Raw genomic sequence first — 19,547 nt, 5'->3', positions numbered from 1 at the left:
CACTAAGCAGGAAGATGACCTGAAAGTTAACCTAGCCCACGTGGGACTGGCAGTAACCTTCAGCCTTTGCCAGCGTTGGCCTTGGTTGCAGGAGAGCAGGAGCCTTGCAAGCTCCTGAAGTTCCCTTCTTCCTGTCTTCTCCCTGGGAAAATCCGGGCATGTTTTCTGAAACCAAATGAGGCCCCCTTGGCCTGAAGAAAGGGTTTCTGTGCGCTTCCTCTTCCCTTGAAGGGGGTCCAGGGAGGAATATGCCTCCCAGGGAAAGCAGCAATAGGTTTGTGCGCACACAGCAACCACCCCGTCCACCCAGGACCCGCCCGAGAGCGTTTGCTGCCTGCTGGTATGTGCCTCTTCCCACCTCCCCTGCAGCCAAAAGCTTGTCAGCCCGTAGAGGGTAGGCCAGTAATGGTGGGTGGGAGCCTCAGGGCCAAGGCTGGGAGAAGGAGGGAAGGTGGCTAGACTGAAACTTAGGTGGCTAGGCAGACAAGATCATGTCGGGGAGCTGTGACCCCAGCACTGGCCAGAGATCCCGGAGTCCTCACTCCTGGTCTGGGGACCGAACCTGCCGAACTGGGCCGCCCCCTCTCCCATACGCACTCCTTGCACCTGGAGCCCGACCTATCGGCTCGCGTCTCCGCCTCCTTGGCTTCACAATCTCGCTGCTTGTCCCACCCTACCTGGACCCAGTATTGGCTGCGAACGCGACTGCACCATCCTTCTTGCTCGGCTCCGGAAGGCGCCCCGGAAGCCATGGGTATGTGCAGAGGGTTTGGGGTAGCTCTTCTATGCAACTGCGTGGAAATAGCGATAAAAGCCTACACCACCACCCCGCTCTCCCGCTGTCCACACGGGGCCTGGGACTCGCGCCATGGCCAGTCGGCCCTGAATGGGGTCTTCTGAGCCGCGTGCCAGCGCCATCCTCCGCCCGCAGAGGTGCTGGTCCTGGCCGGATACAGCGCGCAGAAAAAGGACGAGCTGAGCGTGGCGCACGGGGACGTGGTCCGGCAGGTGTGCAATGGGCCCGCACGGGGCTGGCTGCGTGGAGAGCTGGGGGGCCGTTGTGGCCTCTTCCCCGAGTGCCTGGTGCAGGTGAGGCCGGGCCGGAGGTCGGGCGGGGGGTGGGGTGGCTCTCAGCGCGCGCCCCCGGGAGCTGAGAGCCCCCCTGCCCGTGCGCTCATTCGTAGGAGATCCCTGAGACTCTCCGCGGCTCGGGGGAGGCGCCGAAACCGCGTTGTGCGCGCCGCCGAGGTGAGAGCCAGGGCGATGGGCGAGTGCGCGCAGCCCCCCCACCCCCACACCAGGTCTTTCCAGCTCGCCGAGACGGGCGCGGCTCTGGGCGGGACTGCGTGGCCTCTGTGCGTCCCGTGATTGGTTCTCGAGTACAATGCTCCGCCCTGGGGCGGGGCCTGGAGGTACAACGGGGCGCTCGCGGCCCGCCCCTGCCCCCCTCAGAGGACTGGGGCTCGAGGCTCCAGCGACCTCCCTCTCGTCCGAGCCCAGGTCACCCAGGTCGAATCTCCGGGCCGCCAAAGATGGTGCAAAGTGAACTTCAGCTACAGCCCGGAGCAGGCTGACAAGCTGAAGCTGCAAGCTGGGGAGATTGTGGAAGTGATAAAGGAGGTGAGGGGATGAGATGATGAGAGGGTTTGGGGGGAGATGATGGAGTATGTCTCCGGATGAGGGAACATGGGTGCAGTGAGGGTGTGGATGATGGGACTGATGAGGGGCACAGAAATGGGAAAGTGGGGGAGCAAGGGAGGAGAGGGGTCATCGGGCAGAATCGGGAGAGGGGGGTGAACCAGGGTTTAAGATGCCTAGGGAGCCCCTTGGGGCAGAACCAGATGCCCCTTCGTCCTCCCCCCTCCCCAGATTGAGGACGGCTGGTGGCTGGGGAAGAAGAACGGGCAGCTGGGAGCCCTCCCATCCAACTTTGTGGAGTTGCTGGACAGTGGGCCCCCAAGTGAGACCTGGACCCTGTGACCCCGTGAACCCCTGTGACCAGACTCTACAATCTTCAGTGACCCTCCCCAGTGGCCTGAACGTGTGATCCACACATCTTGCCCCATCACCCTTTTGACCTCTCTCATGACCTAAACTGAATTAGCACCCGCCCCTAACCTCACTATCCCCCACCAGGCCTTGGTAACCCAGACATGCCTTCAATCAGCCTTGGTCCCCAGCGGGCTCCCAAGGTAAATTGGGTGGAGTGGGCAAAGAGGTGGTGAGTTCATCTTGGCTGGGAGGGGCGGGGGTGTTGCGGGGCTCAGCTTGTTCCTCGCCCTTCCCCCAGTAGCTGAGCAGCCTGACCTATGACAGCCCTCCAGACTACCTGCGGACAGGTGAGCACCCAGCCAAAGGGTCCTTCAAATCCTCCTCCCCAAGCCACTCTGACTTGGGGGGAGGGGGAACCCAGCTAGACTGATGGAGGAGGGAGCCGATGAATGGTTTGGGGAGGGGGTTTGGCTTCAGTGAACTGACCTCCCTTCAGTCTCCCACCCTGAGACCTACAGGGTCCTGTTTGACTACCATCCCGAGGCTCCAGATGAGTTGGCGCTGCGGAGGGGGGACGAGGTGAAAGTACTGAGGAAGGTGTGAAAGGCACAGGGCAGGGGAGGGCACAGGGACGGGGGTGTTGAGAAGGGTGGGCTTGGGGAAGGAAGGAGCGTGGGGATCTGGCTCACCTCCCCACGGCATCTTGCTCTCCCAGACCACAGAGGATAAGGGCTGGTGGGAAGGAGAGTCTCAAGGCAGAAGAGGACTTTTCCCAGATAACTTTGTGCTCCCACCACCCCCGGTGAGTATGAAGCCAGGCACTCAGGTGGCAAGGGGCAGGCTACGCTGGACAAAGTTGGGGGTTGTGGCTCTCACGGGACACAGCTGGAGGGCCACCCACAAATGAGGGTGGACCTAGAAATGTGAGGGCTCCTCTTCAGATTCTGACACTTCTTTTCTGCATAGATCAAGAAGCTGGTCCCACGGAAAGTGGTATCCCGGGAACCAGGTGGGTGCCCGGGAAGCCTGGGATTGGGGGGGTGATCTCTGGGAGATGATCCACCAGTCCAGTTGCTCATAAACACCCATAGTTTCCCAGTGGTCCAGTACACCCTCTTAGGAGGTACCTCCCCATGGGACTGGTAGGAGTGTATGTGGTCAGTGTTAGGAATGTGTCACTTTGTGTGTGTTAGTATGTTCCTGTTCTTCTCTCCAGAGAATGTGGCTGTCATTCTCATGAATGAATGTGTTTAGGTTTGTTTCATTTTGTAAGGAAATGTATGGATCAGTGTATCTGGGTCTTTGAGACTGTGTGTTCATGTATCTATTAAGTGTGTCAGTGAATAGTTCTGTTTATGCATCACTGTATTCGTGGGATGTGTCTTTAATTTATGTTTTAATGTAATATTTCATGTAATCAAAAACTATACATAATATATGTGTTTTCAAACTTAATAATGAGTGCCCATGGTCTGTCACCCAAACCCAAGAACTAGAAATTGCTAGTGGTTTGTGTGCTCCTCTCTTTCCCTTCTGCTACTTCCCCCACATCAAAGGTAACCCTAACCACTACCCTGAATTTTGAATAATTCCCTTGAGTTTTTAAAGGTACTCAATTTGGTATCTGCCTAATTTATTTTTGTTTGTTTTCGAGGTCTATAAAAATGGCATCATATGTTTATGGTCTTCTGGGACTTGCTGTTTCCAATCAACATTATGTTTCTAAGATTCATCCATGTTGTGCGTAGATGCAGTTCATTTCTTTTTCTCTGCTGTATACTATTCCTTGTGAGACTGAACGCAAATTATGTATCTGGTCTATTCCTGATATTGGACATTTTCGTTGTTTCTAGTTTTTATTTTTATTTTATTTTTTAATTCATTTATTGTTGTTTGCTAAAGCCAAGTAGAAAACGGCAATACTAGATGTTTAATATGTTTTAAACACAAACATTTGATAAGATACCAAGTGAAAAATGTACATTTATAAAACAGGAAGCAGAAAATCTCCTTTATCTTTCCAATATAAACCAGTAGCCACTGCTGGCCCCAGGTCTGCCTCAAGCCTTCAGTCCCCTGGGAGCTGCTCTTTGGATATGGTGTGTGTTTTCAGGGACTTGCCCAGCCTCTGGCAGCAGGACTCCTGTTGCAGGAGCTGAGTAGTAAAGACAAGAGGGGCTAGGAGGGCTGTGATGAGGTTGCAAGGCTGGAACCAGAAGCAGCAGGGCTCTAGTATTTACTATTACAAATAGTGCTGCCATAGACACTATCATGTGCCTGTCTTCCAGTGTGCAGTTATAATGTTTCTCTAGGATATAGTCCCAGGAGTGGCACTGCTAGAGTGTAGGGTATGTAAATGTTCAGCTTTTATGAGGTCAAGTCACATTGGTTTCCAAAGGGATTGTACACTTTTACCACTACACCATTGGTATATAAGAGATCAAACTGATCCAAATCCTCTTCAACACTTGGTATTACCAGATTTCATTATTTTCGTGAATCTAGCACAAAATAGCATCTCATTGTGGACTTCATTTGTATTTCCCTGGTTAGTAATAATTGTTGAAGTTCTTTATATATTCTGAATTACGTGTTATACATGTTATAGATACTTTCAGTTTGTGGCTTTTCTTCTTTTTTTTAATGAGGTTTTTGATGAATAGGAGTTCTAAATTAAAAAAAAAATTTTGAAGTATAGTTGATTTACAATATTATATTAGTTTCAGGTGTACAACATAGTGATTCAAAATTTTTACAGCTTATACTACATTTAAAGTTATTGCAGAATATTGGCTATATTCTCTGTGCTGTACAATAAATCCTTGTAGCTTATTTATTTATTTATATATCATTTTAAAAAATTAGATTCCACATATGAGTGATACCATATGATATTTGTCTTTCTCTGTTTGACTTACTTCATTTAGTGTGATAATCTCTAGGTCCACCCATGTTGCTGCAAATGGCATTATTTCATTCTTTTTTATGGCTGAGTAATATTCCATTGTATATATGTGCCACATCTTCTCTATCTGTTCCTCTGTCGATGGACATTTAGGTTGTCTCCATGTCCTGGCTATTGTAAATAGTGCTGCAGTGAACATTGGGGTGCAGGTGTCTTTTTGAATTATGGTTTTATCCAGATATATGCCCAGGAGTGGGATTGGTGGAATATATGGTAGTTCTATTTTTAGTTTTTTAAGGAACCTCCATACTGTCCTCCATAGTGGTTGTACCAACTTATATTCCCACCATGTAGCTTATTTATTTGTTTGTTTATTTTTTAAAATTTATTTTTATGTGGGATCCCTGACCAGGGATTGAACCCAGGACCATGGCAGTGAAAGCACCAAGTCCTAACCACTGGACTGCCAGGGAATTCCCATTAATTATTTTACACAGAGTAGTTTGTACCTTTTAATCCCCTACCCCTGTCTTGCCCCACCCGCTTCCCTCTCCCCACAGGTAACCACTAGTTTGTTCTCTATGTCTATGAGTCTGTTTCTATTTTGTTATATTCATTTGTTTGTTTTGTTTTTTAGATCCTACATATAAGTGATAAGCACATATAAGTGATAACATACAATATTTATCTAGGAGTTAATTTTAATGCAAACATATCAATCTTATCTTTAATAGTTAGCAGGTTTTTTCTTGTTTAAGTAATCCTTCCTGCCCCAAATTCAGAAAAACAGTCGATTTATATTTTCTTTAAAACTTTTAAAGTGTTGCTTTTCATTTTTAAATGCTTTTATCTATGCAGCATTGATTTTAATGAGTGATCTAATTATACTTTTTTCCATATGGACAGTCACTTGTTCTAGCACCATTTATTATTTCTGCATGTAGTTTTATTGTGTCATTTTAAAAATTAGATATCCTTTTTATTATTTTTACAGGACTATAGAAATGCACTGATTTTTGTATATTGATTTTATAGCCACCCATGGTGCTGATAATTTCAGTAATTTATCTGTAAATCCTTAATAGGTTTTCTATGAAGACAGTCATTTAATCTGTGAGTAATGACAGTTTGGCTCTCTCCTTTCCACATCTTATATCTTTTAATTTCATTTTCTTGTTTTACTCTAGTGGCTAGGATCGCAATACAATATTGAATAGAAATAGTGATGCTGAACATCATTACCATGCTCCTGATTTTAAATGGAATGCTTCAAACTTTTTCCCTTTAACAATGATGTTTGCTTAGATCTTTTGTAGGTATATTTTTGTCTGGTTAAGGAAGGTCTTTCTGTTTCTTTTGCTTAGAAATTTTATCAAGAATGGGTGTCAAGGGCTTCCCTGGTGGCGCAGTGGTTGAGAGTCCGCCTGTCAATGCAGGGGACACAGGTTCATGCCCCGGTCCGGGAAAATCCCACATGCTGCGGAGCGGCTGGGCCATGAGCCATGGCTGCTGAGCCTGCGCGTCCAGAGCCTGTGTTCTGCAATGAGAGAGGCCACAACAGTGAGAGGGCCGCGTACCGCAAAAAAAAAGAATGGGTGTCGAATTTTCTCAAATTGTTTATATGAATCTTTTGAAATTATTATATAGGTTTTCTTCTTTAATCTGTCAATGTAATAAAGATATTTGTAGAATTTTCTAATATTAAGCCACCCTTGTATTCCTGGGATAAATTCAAATTGGTCATGGTTTATTATTTTTTCATATACTGTTGGGATACCTTCCCAGTTTTTTTTCTTTTCCTTCAGATTTTTGCATTTGTTTTTACTGTCCTCATCTGATTATCAGTATTATACTGGCCCCATGAATGAGTTAAGGAATATGTTTTTTTGTTTTTAAAATATCTTTTAGATCTTACATAAGATGGGGATCATCTTTCCTTGAAAGCTGGTGAAACTTACTTGTACATTCATCTGGTCCTCTTTTCTTCCATTATGGGAAGATTTTAAACTACTTCAATTTCTTTATAGTTATAAGCAAGTCTGGCTTCTGGCTAAAATTCTTCCTCCCTCCCTCCCTCCCTCCCTCCCTCCCTCCCTCCCTTCCCTCCCTCTCTCCCTCTCTCTTTTCCTCTCTCTTTCTCTCTCTCTCTTTCTCTCTTTTTTTTTTAAAGTGCATAGTGTTTTTAATATATATATATATATTTTTAATTGGGGTATAGTTGTTTTACAATGTTGTGTTAGTTTCTACTGTACAGCAAAGTGAACTAGAGTTCCCTGTGCTATACAGCAGGTTCTCATTAGTTCTCTATTTTATACATATTAGTGTATATATGTTAATCCCATTCTCCCAATTCATCCCACCTCCTCCTTTCCCCCCTTGGTGTCCATACGTTTGTTTTCTACATCTGTGTCTCTTTCTCTGCCTTGCAAACCGGTTCATCTGTACCATTTTTCTAGATTCCACAAATATGCGTTAATATACATTTGTATTTCTCTTTCTGACTTACTTCACTCTGTATGACAGTCTCTAGATGCATCCACGTCTCTACAAATGACCCAATTTCGCTCCTTTTTATGGCTGAGTAATAAACCATTGTATATATGTGTCACATCTTTATCCATTCATCTGTTGATGGGCATTTAGGTTGCTTCCATGACCTGGCTATTGTAAATAGTGCTGCAGTGAACATTGGGGTGCATGTGTCTTTTTGAATTATGGTTTTCTCTGGGTATATGCCCAGTAGTGGGATTGCTGGATCATATGGTAATTCTATTTTTAGTTTTTTTAAGGAACCTCCATACTGTTCTCCATAGTGGCTGTATCAACTTACATTCCCACCAACAGTGCAAGAGGGTTCCCTTTACTCCACACCCTCTCTAGCATTTGTTGTTTGTGGATTTTCTGATGATTCCCCTTGTAACTGGTGTGAGGTGTTACCTCATTGTAGTTTTGATTTGCATTTCTCTAATAATTAGTGATGTTAAGCAGCTTTTCATGTGCTTCTCGGCCATCTGTATGTCTTCTTTGGAGAAATGTCTATTTAGGTCTTCTGCCCATTTTTGGATTGGGTTGTTTGTTTCTTTAATATTGAGCTGCATGAGCTGTTTATATATTCTGGAGATAATCCTTTGTCCGTTGATCCATTTGCAAATATTTTCTCCCATTCTGAGGGTTGTCTTTTCGTCTTGTTTTTCATTTCCTTTGCTGTGCAAAGCTTTGAAGTTTCATTAGGCCCCATTTGTTTATTTTTGTTTTTATTTCCATTACTCTAGGAAGTGGATCAAAAAAGATCTTGCTGCGATTTCTGTCAAAGAATGTTGTTCCTATGTTTTCCTCTAAGAGTTTTATAGTGTCCGGTCTTACATTTAGGTCTCTAATCCATTTTGAGTTTATTTTTGTGTACGGTGTTAGGGAGTGTTCTAATTTCCTTCTTTTACATGTAGCTGTCCAGTTTTCCCAGCACCACTTATTGAAGAGACTGTCTTTTCTCCATTGTATATCCTTGCCTCCTTTGTCATAGATTACTTGACCATAGGTTCGTGGGTTTATCTCTGGGCTTTCTATCCTGTTCCACTGATCTATATTTCTGTTTTTGTGCCAGTACCATATTGTCTTGATTACTGTAGCTCTGTAGTACAGTCTGAAGTCAGGGAGTCTGATTCCTCCAGCTCCATTTTTTCCCCTCAAGACTGCTTTGGCTATTCGGGGTCTTTTGTGTCTCCATACAAATTTTAAGACTTTTTGTTCTAGTTCCATAAAAAATACCATTGGAAATTTGATAGGGATTGCATTGAATCTGTGGATTGCTTTGGGTAGTATAGGCATTTTCACAATATTGATTCTTCCAATCCAAGAACATGGTATATTTCTTCATCTGTTGGTATCATCTTTAATTTCTTTCATCAGTGTCTTATAGTTTTCTGCATACAGGTCTTTTGTCTCCCTAGGTAGGTTTATTCCTAGGTATTTTATTCTTTTTGTTGCAATGGTAAATGGGAGTGTTTCCTTAATTTCTCGTTCAGATTTTTCATCATTAGTGTATAGGAATGCCAGAGATTTCTGTGCATTAATTTTGTATCCTGCAACTTTACCAAATTCATTGATTAGCTCTAGTAGTTTTCTGGTGGCATTTTTAGAATTCTCTATGTATAGTATCATGTCATCTGCAAACAGTGACAGTTTTACTTCTTCTTTTCCAATTTGTATTCCTTTTATTTCTTTTTCTTCTCTGATTGCCGTGGCTAGGACTTCCAAAACTATGTTGAATAATAGTGGTGAGAATGGACATCCTTGTCTTCTTCCTGGTCTTAGAGGAAATGCTTTCAGTTTTTCACCATTGAGAAATGTTTGCTGTGGGTTTGTCATATATGGCCTTTATTATGTTGAGGTAGGTTCCCTCTATGCCCACTTTCTGGAGAGTTTTTATCATAAATGGGTGTTGAATTTTGTCAAAAGCTTTTTCTGCATCTATTCAGATGATCATATGGTTTTTATTCTTCAATTTGTTAATATGGTGTATCACATTGATTTGTGTACATTGAAGAATTCTTGCATCCCTGGGATAAATCCCACTTGATCATGGTGTATGATCCTTTTAATGTGTTGTTGGATTCTGTTTGCTAGTATTTTGTTGAGGATTTTTGAATCTATATTCATCAGTGATATTGGTCTGTAATTTTCTTTTCCTTTTTTTTTTTTTTTTGTGGTACGCGGGGCTCTCACTGCTGTGGCCTCTCCCATTGCGGAGCACAGGCTCTGGACGCGCAGGCTTAGCGGCCATGGCTCACGGGCCCAGCAGCTCCGCGGCATGTGGGATCTTCCCCGACCGGGACACGAACCCGTGTCCCCTGCATCGGCAGGCGGACTCTCAACCACTGCGCCACCAGGGAAGCCCTGTAATTTTCTTTTTTTGTAGTATCTTTGTCTGGTTTTGGTATCAGGGTGGTGGTGGCCTCGTAGAATGAGTTTGGGAGTGTTCCTTCCTCTGCAATTTTTTGGAAGAGTTTGAGAAGGCTGGGTGTTAGCTCTTCTCTAAATATTAGATAGAATTCGCCTGTGAAGCCATCTAGTCCTGGACTTTTGTTTGTTGGAAGATTTTTATTCACAGTTTCAATTTCATTACTTGTGATTGGTCTGTTCATATTTTCTATTTCTTCCTGGTTCAGTCTTGGAAGGTTATACATTTCTAAGTATTTGTCTGTTTCTTCCAGGTTGTCCATTTTATTGGCCTAGAGTTGCTTGTAGTAGTCTCTTAGGAGGCTTTGTATTTCTGCGGTGTCTGTTGTAACTTCTCCTTTTTCATTTCTAATTTTATTGATTTGAGTCGTCTCCCTCTTTTTCTTGATGAGTCTGACTAATGGTTTATCAATTTTGTTTACCTTCTCAGAGAACCAGCTTTTAGTTTTATTCATCTTTGCTATTGTTTTCTTTGTTTCTATTTCATTTATTTCTTTTTTTTTTTTTTTTTTTTTTTTTTTTTTTTTTTTTTCTATTTCATTTATTTCTGCTTGATCTTTATGATTTCTTTCCTTCTGCTAACTTTGGATTTTGTTTGTTCTTCTTCCTCTAGTTACTTTAAGTGTAAGGTTAGATTGTTTATTTGAGATTTTTCTTGTTTCTTGAGGTAGGCTTGTATAGCTATAAACTTCCCTCTTAGAACTGCTTTTGCTGCATCCCATAGGTTTTGGATTGTCATGTTTTCATTGTCATTTATCTCTAGGTATTTTTTTATTTCCTCTTTGATTTCTTCAGTGATCTCTTGGTTATTTAGTAATGTATTGTTTAGCCTCCATGTGTTTGTGTCTTTTGTGTGTTTTTTTAAAATTTATTTATTTTATTTATGGCTGCGTCGGGTCTTTATTGCTGCACACAGGCTTTCTCTAGTTGCGGCGAACGGGTTTCCCATTGTGGTGGCTTCTCTTGTTGTGGAGCACAGGCTCTAGGTGCACAGTCTTCACTAGTTGTGGTGTGCGGGCTGAGTAGTTGTGGTGCTTGGGCTTAGTTGCTCTGCGGCATGTGGGATCTTCCCTGAGCGGGGCTCGAACCCGTGTCCCCTGCATTGGCAGGTGGATTCTCAACCACTGAGCCACCAGGGAAGCCCTATGTTTTTTTTCCTGTAATCCATTTCTAATCTCATAGCGTTGTGGTCAGAAAAGATGCTTGACATGATTTCAATTTTCTTAAATTTACAGAGGCTTGCTTTGTGACCCAAGATGTGATCTATCCTGGAGAATGTTCCATGTGCACTTGAGAAGAAAGTGTAATCTGCTGTTTTTGGATGGAATGTCCTATAAATATCACTTAAATCTATCTGGTCTATTGTGTCATTTAAAGCTTCTGTTTCCTTATTTATTTTCATTTTGGATGATCTGTCCATTGGTGTAAGTGAGGTGTTAAAGTCCCCCACGATTATTGTGTACTGTCGATTTCCTCTTTTATAGCTGTTAGCAGTTGCCTTATGTATTGAGGTGCTCCTATGTTGGGTGCATATATATTTATAATTGTCATATCTTCTTCTTGGATTGATCCCTTGATCATTATGTAGTGTCCTTCCTTGTCTCTTATAACATTCTTTATTTTAAAGTCTATTTTATCTGATATGAGTATTGCTACTCCAGCTTTCTTTTGTTTTCCATTTGCATGGAATATCTTTTTACATCCCCTCACTTTCATTCTGTATGTGTCCCTAGGTCTGAAGTGGGTCTCTTGTAGACAGCATATATATGGGTCTTGTTTTTGTATCCATTCAGTGAGCCTTTGTCTTTTGGTTGGAGCATTTAATCCATTCACATTTAAGGTAATTATCGATATGTATGTTCCTATGACCATTTTCTTAATTATTTTGGGTTTGTTTTTGTAGGTCCTTTTCTTCTCTTGTGTTTCCCACTTAGAGAAGTTCCTTTAGCATTTGTTGTAGAGCTGGTTTGGTGGTGCTGAATTCTCTTAGCTTTTGCTTGTCTGTAAAGCTTTTGATTTCTCCATCGAATCTGAATGAGATCCTTGCCGGGTAGAGTAATCTTGGTTGTAGGTTCTTCCCTTTCATCACTTTAAGTATATCATGCCACTCCCTTCTGGCTTGTAGAGTTTCTGCTGAGAAATCAGCTGTTAACCTTATGGGAGTTCCCTTGTATGTTGTCATTTTTCCCTTGCTGCTTTCAATAATTTTTCTTTGTCTTTAATTTTTGCCAATTTGATTACTATGTGTCTTGGCGTGTTTCTCCTTGGGTTTCTCCTGTATGGGACTCGCTGTGCTTCCTGGACTTGGGTGGCTATTTCCTTTCCCACGTTAAGGAAGTTTTCAACTGTAATCTCTTCAAATATTTTCTTGGGTCCTTTCTCTGTCTCTTCTCCTTCTGGGACCCCTATAATGTGAATGTTGTTGCATTTAATGTTGTCCTAGAGGTCTCTTAGGCTGTCTTCATTTCTTTTCATTCTTTTTTCTTTATTCTGTTCCACAGCAGTGAATTCCACCATTCTTTCTTCCAGGTCACTTATCCATTCTTCTGCCTCAGTTATTCTGCTATTGATTCCTTCTAGTGTGGTTTTCATTTCAGTTATTGTATTGTTCATCTCTGTTTGTTTGTTCTTTAATTCTTCTAGGTCTTTGTTAAACGTTTCTTGCATCTTCTCGATCTTTGCCTCCATTCTTTTTCCGAGGTCCTGGATCATCTTCACTATCATTATTCTGAATTCTTTTTCTGGAAGGTTGCCTATCTCCACTTCATTTAGTTGTTTTTCTGGGGTTTTATCTTGTTCCTTCATCTGGTACATAGCCCTCTGCCTTTTCATCTTGTCTATCTTTCTGTGAATGTGGTTTTTGTTCCACAGGCTGCAGGATTGTAGTTCTTCTTGCTTCTGCTGTCTGCCCTCTCACCTTTGTTTTTTTACTCTAGTTTGTCAGTCTTTTTCTTTGGTGATAAATTGATGAGTTTAGACTATATTAATCATAATTATTTTACAATATTTTTAAATGTTTATTTTCTCCTTTTTTTCTTATTTCACTTTTTTCATTAATTTAGAATTAGTACACTTTATTGTTATTATTTTAGTGGTTGCTCTTGAAATTTGCCATGTATATTTAACTTAACAAGTCTAAATTCCGTCTTAACCTTTCTCCTGAACAAAATCTCCAACTATTATTTTTGAATTATTTCTCCTTTCAATTCTGTCAGTGTTTGCTTTATATATTTTGAGGTTTTGTTGTTAGGCACATGTATATTTGTCATTGTGATCCCTTCCTGATGTGCTTACCTGTTTATCATTATAACCTCTCCCTCTTTGTCTTCAGTAATTTTTCTCATCTTGAAGTTTGTTTTGTCTGATATTAATATATGGTTATTATTATAGTTACTATTTATGTGATATATCTTTCTCCAGTCTTTTACTGTCAACCTATTTGTGTCTTTGTTGTCCACAGTATATAGCTGGATCTTGCTTTTTAAATTCAGTTTGACAATCTCTGCCTTTTATTGGGGTGTTTAGGTTAAGAGTTAGCAAATTATGGTCTGTGGGCCAAATCTGGCCTGCCATCTTTTTTGGGGAATGGGGGTTAACAGCTTTATTGAGATATATTGACATACCATACAATTCACTCATTTAAATGTACAATTCGGTGGTGTTTAGTAGAGTCATAGTTGTGCAACACCACCACAATCAATTTTAGAATGTTTTCGTCACCCACTGTACTCTTTAGCCATTACCCCACCAGTCTCCCCATTCTCCCCTCCTCATCCCAAGACAACCACTAATCTACTTTGTCTTGATAGATCTGCCTACATTTCATATACATGATATCATACAATATATGGTCTTCTTAATGGGCTTCTTTCACGTCAAATAATGTTTTCAGGGTTTAACCATTTTGTAGTATGTGTTGTACTTCATTCCTTTTTATTGCCCAGTAATATTCTATTGTATCACTTTTTCCATTCATTTGTTGATGGATATTTGGATTGTTTCTACTTTTTGGCTATGAACTTTATTAGTGTACAAGATTTTATGTGGACGTGTTTCCATTTCTCTTGGGTATATACCTATGAAAGGAATTGCTAGGTGATATGATAACTCTGGTTTAACTTTGGGAAGAACTGGCAGACTGTTTTCCAAAGTGGTTGCACCATTTTATATTCCCACCAACAGTGTATGAGGGCTCCAGTTTCTCCACATTCACACCAGTACTTGTTATTATCTGTCTTTTGATTGTAACCATCCTAGTGGGTATGAAATGCTATCTCATTGTGGTTTTGCTTTGCATTTCCTTGATAGCTAATGATATTGAAAAAATCTATCTGAGTCCTTTGCCCATTTTTTAATTGGGTTGACTTTTTACTGTTGAGTTGTTGGAGTTCTTTATATTTTCTAGATAAAAGGCCCTTATCATATGTATGATTTGCTAATATTTTCCCCCGTTCTTTGGGTTGTCTTTTCACTTTCTTGATGCTGTCCTTTGTGCGCAAAAGTTTAAAATCTTGATGAAGTCCCACTGACCTATTTTTTCTTTGGTTGCTTGTGCTTTTGGTATCATATCAATGAAACCAATGCCAAATCCAAGGTTGCACCCTATATATATTTTTTTAATGCAAATGGTCCTGAGAGATTAAACTGTTGATTTGATGCTTATTCATACACACGTGTAAAGGACTGATGAGGAAGCCTTTCTTTTTTATAAATTTATTTATTTATTTAGGCTGTGCTGGGTCTTCATTTCTGTGTGAGGGCTTTCGCTAGTTTTGGCGAGTGGGGGCCACTCTTCATCGCGGTACGTGGGCCTCTCATTGTCGCGGCCTCTCGTGTTGCAGAACACAAGCTCCAGACGCGCAGGCTCAGCAGCTGTGGCTCACGGGCCCAGTTGCTCCGCGGCATGTGGGATCCTCCCAGACCAGGGCCTGAACCCGTGTCCCCTACACTGGCAGGCAGACTCTCAACCACTGTGCCACCAGGGAAGCCCTGCACCCCATATTGATTGAGTTCTCTTCAACCATGGCAGTAAAGCTGTTCATCCTCCACCTATCCCACCCTGCAGAACATCCACATGGACCAAGGCAGTAGGGGGTGGGGGAGGGATGGGAGCAGGCAAGAACGCTGTCAAGCACAAGTGCTTCTCCAATTATTTTATGTCTTTGGTCAGTATCCAAGCACTGAAATGGTTGTTTTGCCATTTTTATCCAGCTTCATAGTTGCTATGTGGACAGAGTATTTAACCACCACCTACCTCACTCGGCCATAGTCAAACCCTGCTTCTATTACCTCTTCCTTTGAACATTGCTTTCAAATTTTCACTCCTTGTCTCATTCTACTTCTAGTTTACTAATTCTCTCTCTAGATTTTTATCTAGGTTTAATCTGCTGTTTAACCTACACATTGCATTTTATTTCATATATGCTATTTATCATCTCTAGTAGTACAGAATTCTTTTTTTTTCCCCTGTAAAATCTCCCTGTTTATTCCTAATGGTCTTTTGTTGCATGCTCATCCTTTATTTCTTCAAACATACTCTATGTAGCTATGCTGTGTTCTTTTCCTGACACTTCCAGTATCTGCTGTGTGTTGCGTCTGCTGACTCCTGCTCTCAGTGGCCTGCCCTCTCGTGTGTTTTAGGATCTTTGTGTATGATCTCAGTGTGGGGGAGTTCTGTACACCTCTGTAGGGGAAAACTTCTTCCGGCGAGGACTCGCTTTTACTTCTGCTAGTAGCCAGAGGGCACCAACCACCGGAGACCACTTCCGCCGTCTGGAAGAAGGTGGTGCAAGGCTCTCGCTGCTGTCTGGCTACCGAGCTCTGGGCCTGTGATGAGCCAAAGGAGCAGAACATGGGGCACCTGCTCCTCATCACTGGCCCCAGGCTCTGTAGCCGCAAAGTCGTGCTGCCCTCTCACTTCCTTTCTGGCCCCAGTTCCTCCCTTTTTTGTGGGCTTCTCCTACCTCTTTTATGTCCAACAGTGCCTTAAAATTGTATTCTAAGCAGGATATAATTGCTCTCTAGCGGGAGGCCCCCACAGAGCACCCGATCAGCCACACTACAAGAAGCAGGAGTCAAAGTTAACATTTACTGAGCTTTGACTATATGGCAGACGCTAAGCCCCTCACGTGGATTAAGTCACTCAAACCTCACAACAGCCCTACAGGATGTGTATTCTTGTTATCCATGTTTTATGGATGAGGACATGAGGGCACAGAAAGGTTAAATTACCAACCAAGTTCTCATACAACTAGTGAGTAATAGAGCAGGAATTCCAAGTCTGCTGTCTGGCTATAGGATCCATGCTCTCGCCCACTGCGACCCACAGTCAGGGAATTTTGTTTGTATCTGTGTGTGATAGTGTGTGCAAGTCAATTTCAGCATGTGTGCGTGTGCCAGAGTAGCTGTTCCTGTGTCCGTGGATATGAATGTCACTTGTGTGACTGCCTTCAGATGCTCACTCTGATGTCGCCTTCTCAGGACCATCTCATTTAAAATCATACATTCCCCTGCTTATTTGTCCTCTGTACTACTAATAAATCCCTAACACACTACACAGTTTACTCCTTTTGTTTATGTCTGCTTCCCCAGTAGAACTTGAGCTCATTCTGGCTGCTGTGGGGAGAGCACACCGTAAGCAGGGTGGGTGCAGCCCAAGCCCAGGTGGGAGGCTGCTGCGACAGTCCTAGTGAAGACGGTGTGACTCGATCTAGAGTGCTTCGTGGTGGAGGTGGGGATGAGTGGCTGGATTCAGGATGCGTTTAGAGCAGACAGGACTTACTGATGGTTTGCATGTGCAGCATACGGAAATAAAGGCATCAGGGAGGACTCCTCACTTTGTCGTCTGAGTGAGTGGGCGAGATGGGGAGCAGTGGGAGAGGGGCAGATTCTGAGGGCAAGGAGGTTGGGAAGCAAGAGTTTAGTTCTGGCTATGGTAAGTGTGTGATGCTAAGTTAAGTGGAAATATTGAGAGGGCTGTCGGGTGTGAGTCTGGAGTTCAGAGAAGAGGAAGGGGCTAGAGATGAAAATTTAGGAGTTGTTGGCTTATTGATGATAATAAAACCCGTAAGACTGGGTGAGATCTCTTAGGGAGTAGATGTGATAGAGAAGACAGAAGGGAGTGTGGACTGGAAGGGGGAAGGATGTTGCCTTGGTCCAGGAAGGAGAAGCGTCTGAACCAGCCATGGGCACTGAGCCGAGTACAGGTCTTTGAAAAGCATGGATTAAAAACCGGCAGGATTCGGAGCCATCTCCCCACGAAGCCTTCCCTGAGGACTCTTTGGGGTGCTCCCATGGTCAATGTCCCCAGAGCTCCCAGGAGGCAGGGTCCAATATAATTCATCTCCTGTCACTAGTCCCCTGTGCACAGCACAGTGACTCTTAGGTGAATGGATGAGTGAACAAATGCCCCACTCCCCTCTCCCCTCCCAGCTCCTATTAAGGAACCCAAGAAGATGATGCCCAGAACAGCCCTCCCTACGGTCCAGAAGCTGGTGACAGCCCCGACTGGGCCAAGCGAAGCCAAGTAAGGAGCAGGGTGGCGGAGGGGGAAAGAGGAGGGTACAGAAGAAATGCTGCTCCCTGCCCCCATCCCCGGTTCTGATGGAGAAATGTTTCAGGCCATCTTGGACACCCAGTGGAGACAGTCAGAAGCGCCCTTCCCGAAACTGCAGTAAGTGTCGATGCCTCCCTGCAGTGGGGTGAGGCCTGGGGTGTTGTGCTGAGGGACAGAGATGGGGAGAGGCTTGGGGTCCAAGTAGGCCCGGGCCCCTGAGGGTCTGCTCTCACAGGCTCCAGCAGCAGTTTCCTCAGTGGGTGTCCAGGCCAGAGTGGCAGAAAGCGAGCCCAAACCCAGGCTTCACAGCAACACTCTGCAGCCGGTCAGGTGAGAGGCCTAAGACATGGGAGAGTGGGGATCTTGGGCAGAGTCTGGTTCTCAGGGGTGTGGTGTGAAGGATCCCAGGCCAAGGGGAACCAAACTCAAACTGTCCAGGTACCCAGCCCTCGGCTGCGACCTCACCCCCATCCCCACAGGGCGAAGAGCAGAGCAGCCTTACAAAGGCCCCTCGTGTGAATAAAACCCCCACTCTGGACAAGACCCCCAGCCTAGAGAAGACCCCATCTCCGGATAAGGCCGGCAGCCCAGAGAAGACCTCATCTCTGGACAATGCCCGCAGCCCGGAGAAGACCTTGTCTCCAGATAAGGCCCCCACTCCAGAGGAATGCCTAACTTCAGATAAGGTCCCTATCCTAGAGGAGACCTCAACGCTGGAGGACAAAGCCCCCAGACCAGACAGGGTCTTTTCTGTGCATGAGGTCCCGGTCCCAGAAGTCCCACCTGGTCCAAAGATGGCTCCTCCTGGGGACGAGGCCCACACCCTAGGAAAGGTCTTGAGCACCAAACAGGTGCTCTCTGAAGAGGCCTCCACCCGAGACAACACTCAGTTCCATCACTTCTCTCCGGAGGAAGCCCTGCTAAACGCCAGGTCTCTTGGGGCCAGTGGGGCTCAATCCCAAGAGGAGGTTCACATGCCAGAGGAGCATCCCCTCTGCACGGTGAAACGTCCCCTGGATAAGAGGGACAGCTCCCCTCTCCAGTCCGAGTCCGCGTCCAAGTCAGGGTCTACGCCTGCCCTTGAGAAGGCCCACCTCCGGGAAGAGGCTACCACTCTCCTGGAGGAGGCACCAGCGAAGGATGAGGTTACCCCCAAAGAGGAGGTGTCCCCCGAAGAGGTATCCCCTGCTCAGAAGAATCCACATCCTATCGTGCTGACTCCAGAGCCCCAAATGACTCCCACCCTCCACCCCTCGGCCCCGCAAAATCTCACAGATAGCAAAAGTGACAGAGACGACATGATGAGGATAAAGGACGAGGTGGAGGCTTTAAGGAGGTCGCTGGAGCTGACGGGGGTGCAGCTGGAGTAAGTGGGGAGGGGTGCGGGGAGGGGAGGAGAGGGGTGCGGGCTCTAGGCCTGCCCGGCCCACCCCTTCCCCTCGGTCTCGCGTCCGCAGAAAGAAGCTGACTGACATCTGGGAGGAGCTGAAGAGCGAGAGAGAGAAGCGCGTGTTGCTGGAGGTGGGCGGGGTGCGGGTCCCCTGCGGGGCGGGGGTGGGGTGGGGGTGGGTGGCTGGCACTCCCCAGACGCCCTCTCTCCACTAGGTTCAGATGACACGGAGGACCCAGGAGTCCCGGAACCTGGGCTCCATCCACGCGCAGACGCAGACGCACTGAGGGTGGGCCCGGGAGGGACTACGGCGGGACCTGGAGCGAAGTCGGGCTCCGGCCACCCACGTCCTTGCACACGATTTTGGGAAACGCAAGAAAGTAAACTCTGCCGTGTACGCGCGCCACGCCTCCCTGGTCCCTGCAGGGCGGGGTCTGCGCGGCGGGGCGGGGCTGGCGTTCTGCGCTCCCGTCCCTCCGCTTTCCTGGCAGCCGCTCCTGGGCACATCTGGCCAACATGTGGCTTCCATTACCGTTCCCAAGGCCTGCGCATGGCTATTTTTATCCACCGGATGGCGAGGGGGGAGGGTGTCTCCTTCGGACGCTAGTCCCCGCGCTGGAGAAATGGCCGGCAGGAGGGGCCCAGGAGGGGTCGGGCCTCTGCCCGGGGGCCGGATTCCAGAATCCAGCTGTGCGCCAGGGGAGGGCTCTCCAGCCCGGAACCCTCCCAGTTGCCTTCACTGTCCGCTC

At 45.2% G+C, this 19,547-nt stretch overlaps 1 protein-coding gene across 5 annotated transcripts; it reads left to right on the top strand.

Moving 5' to 3' along the window:
• The first annotated feature begins 490 nt into the window (after positions 1 to 490).
• Positions 491 to 19,335, top strand: MNMIP1 (manchette microtubule inner protein 1). 5 transcript variants are annotated; one of them, XM_027109093.1, is made up of 16 exons: positions 491 to 754; positions 932 to 1,089; positions 1,185 to 1,412; positions 1,501 to 1,620; positions 1,870 to 1,960; positions 2,137 to 2,192; positions 2,294 to 2,339; positions 2,489 to 2,589; positions 2,708 to 2,794; positions 2,959 to 3,001; positions 17,285 to 17,378; positions 17,473 to 17,525; positions 17,644 to 17,738; positions 17,888 to 18,774; positions 18,866 to 18,929; positions 19,014 to 19,335. In XM_027109093.1, the coding sequence occupies exons 1-16, from the start codon at positions 751 to 753 to the stop codon at positions 19,083 to 19,085; spliced, it is 2,199 nt and encodes a 732-aa protein (XP_026964894.1). In that variant the 5' UTR covers positions 491 to 750; the 3' UTR covers positions 19,086 to 19,335. The 5 variants fall into 5 exon arrangements, with proteins under 5 accessions (XP_026964894.1, XP_026964890.1, XP_026964892.1 ...); XM_027109089.1 differs by having other exon boundaries at positions 651 to 754; positions 1,185 to 1,355; XM_027109091.1 differs by lacking the exon at positions 1,185 to 1,412 and having other exon boundaries at positions 651 to 754.
• The last annotated feature ends 212 nt before the right edge of the window (positions 19,336 to 19,547 follow it).

The sequence above is a fragment of the Aethalodelphis obliquidens genome, unplaced genomic scaffold (assembly GCF_003676395.1).
Source record: "Aethalodelphis obliquidens isolate GAN/ISIS:26980383/991018 unplaced genomic scaffold, ASM367639v1 scaffold9, whole genome shotgun sequence".
NCBI lineage: Eukaryota > Metazoa > Chordata > Mammalia > Artiodactyla > Delphinidae > Aethalodelphis > Aethalodelphis obliquidens.
This window is presented reverse-complemented; position numbering and strand designations above follow the sequence as displayed.

What these genes read in the sequence shown, in the direction of transcription:
- MNMIP1 (XM_027109093.1), top strand. An exon ending in TTGTGGAAGTGATAAAGGAG is followed by an intron (nt 1,621 to 1,869) that starts GTGAGGGGATGA and finishes CCCCCTCCCCAG; the next exon opens with ATTGAGGACGGCTGGTGGCT. An exon ending in ACTGGGCCAAGCGAAGCCAA is followed by an intron (nt 17,379 to 17,472) that starts GTAAGGAGCAGG and finishes GAAATGTTTCAG; the next exon opens with GCCATCTTGGACACCCAGTG.